Genomic DNA, 1,334 nt, shown 5'->3' with positions numbered 1-1,334 from the left:
GGTTATTTCAAGACCTTAATTCTCAAGAATTGAGCATTGAAAAGGCTAAATAACTATCCTTAAGTCCTGAGCCTTTGAGAAAGGAGATTTGATTTTGGGATGGGGATCTTCCCATTTTTATGCTGAATATTTATACCATTTCTTGTCTATAGAATACGTTTTTTTGGTTATTCCAATTAGGTTGTAAACAAAGCTAGAGATAGCTCTGGATCACTTTGCGGATTATTTTCCACTTTATTTACACAATTTTTATAGAACATATTCTTATGTTTTCGATACTTTAAAAAAGATAAAGTGAACATAACATTTTTTTCTTTAAACAGGTAATAAAAACTTTAGATCCCAAATTAAATCCAGCATCAGCTGAAATAATGCTACTTAGAAAGCAGTTGGCAGAGAAAGAGAGAAGAATTGAGATTCTGGAGGTAAAACATCCATATTCACTCATCTCCCCTTAATTATTCTGTAGAATCCTGGTAATTAGCTGCTGTCATATATTTGCCATTAATGATCAAATTTCACAAGTAGTTAAAAATGTCATGTTCGAGCACTCGGTGTGTTTATTATGAAGCATCTCACTAGCTCACTGGACTGTTTTCTGCACAGTTTATGCTGCATTGTCTCTCCCTCTGTGACAGCCAGTCGTGTGGATATCCCTGACTTTCTAATAGAGTCCTGCTGTAATGCTGCTTTAAAAATTATGTGAATGTGGTTTCATTCAGAAAAAAGAAAAAAACTGAGCTTTACCTTTTAAAAAAGGCAGTGTGTTCACTCAGTTAACCACATTTTTCTTACCTTCTCCCAGTTCTTCACCTGTACCTCAACAAACGTAGTAGGAATCTCTGGGAGAAGGAAGTACTCACTGAATCCCAGTGAGACCCTAAATTAAATTTGTTAATCATGCAAAGTTATATTAGTAACATCATGCTTTCATTAGTTAGCTGAGTCTTTGCATTTTAAAGGTATTTTTGTGCTAATGGTTATATCATTCTTAAGAGCTTGGTAAGTATGTCAGTATGAAATTGTATATTCTTAGATTTTATAATTGGGCATGTTCTAGTTTCCTTTGCAAAGTGTTTTACAAAACTACTATTTTTAATGCCATGGTGAGATTTGATGCTATTCTTAAAGTCGATATATACTTCCTCTTAATAACTTGTGCATAATTGCAGAGCCATGTTGAGTTCTGTATACTGGCCTTGAAATTCTCATAAATGGTAGTTGGTTTCTTTTTAAATCGACTAGGAGTGTTATATAATATCTCAAAGACACACATTCTATTCATATGCCTTTTTCTTGGTATTATTTCTGAGCAAGTAGATATGAACTGTGGT

The 1,334-nt window shown here is 33.5% G+C and overlaps 1 protein-coding gene across 1 annotated transcript in view; it reads left to right on the top strand.

Moving 5' to 3' along the window:
• Positions 1-1,334, top strand: part of HOOK1 (hook microtubule-tethering protein 1) — an 83,391-nt gene that overhangs the window by 61,695 nt on the left and 20,362 nt on the right. The window contains exons 10-11 of the mRNA XM_012639333.1: positions 324-425; positions 806-872. Of these exons, the coding sequence (XP_012494787.1) occupies positions 324-425; positions 806-872 (169 nt within the window). The remainder of the gene's footprint in view (positions 1-323; positions 426-805; positions 873-1,334) is intronic.

This window comes from Propithecus coquereli, unplaced genomic scaffold (assembly GCF_000956105.1).
Source record: "Propithecus coquereli isolate 6110/MARCELLA unplaced genomic scaffold, Pcoq_1.0 Scaffold14, whole genome shotgun sequence".
NCBI classification, from domain to species: Eukaryota; Metazoa; Chordata; class Mammalia; order Primates; family Indriidae; genus Propithecus; species Propithecus coquereli.
Note: the sequence above shows the minus strand (reverse complement) of the source record. Positions and strands in the feature narration are given on the sequence as shown.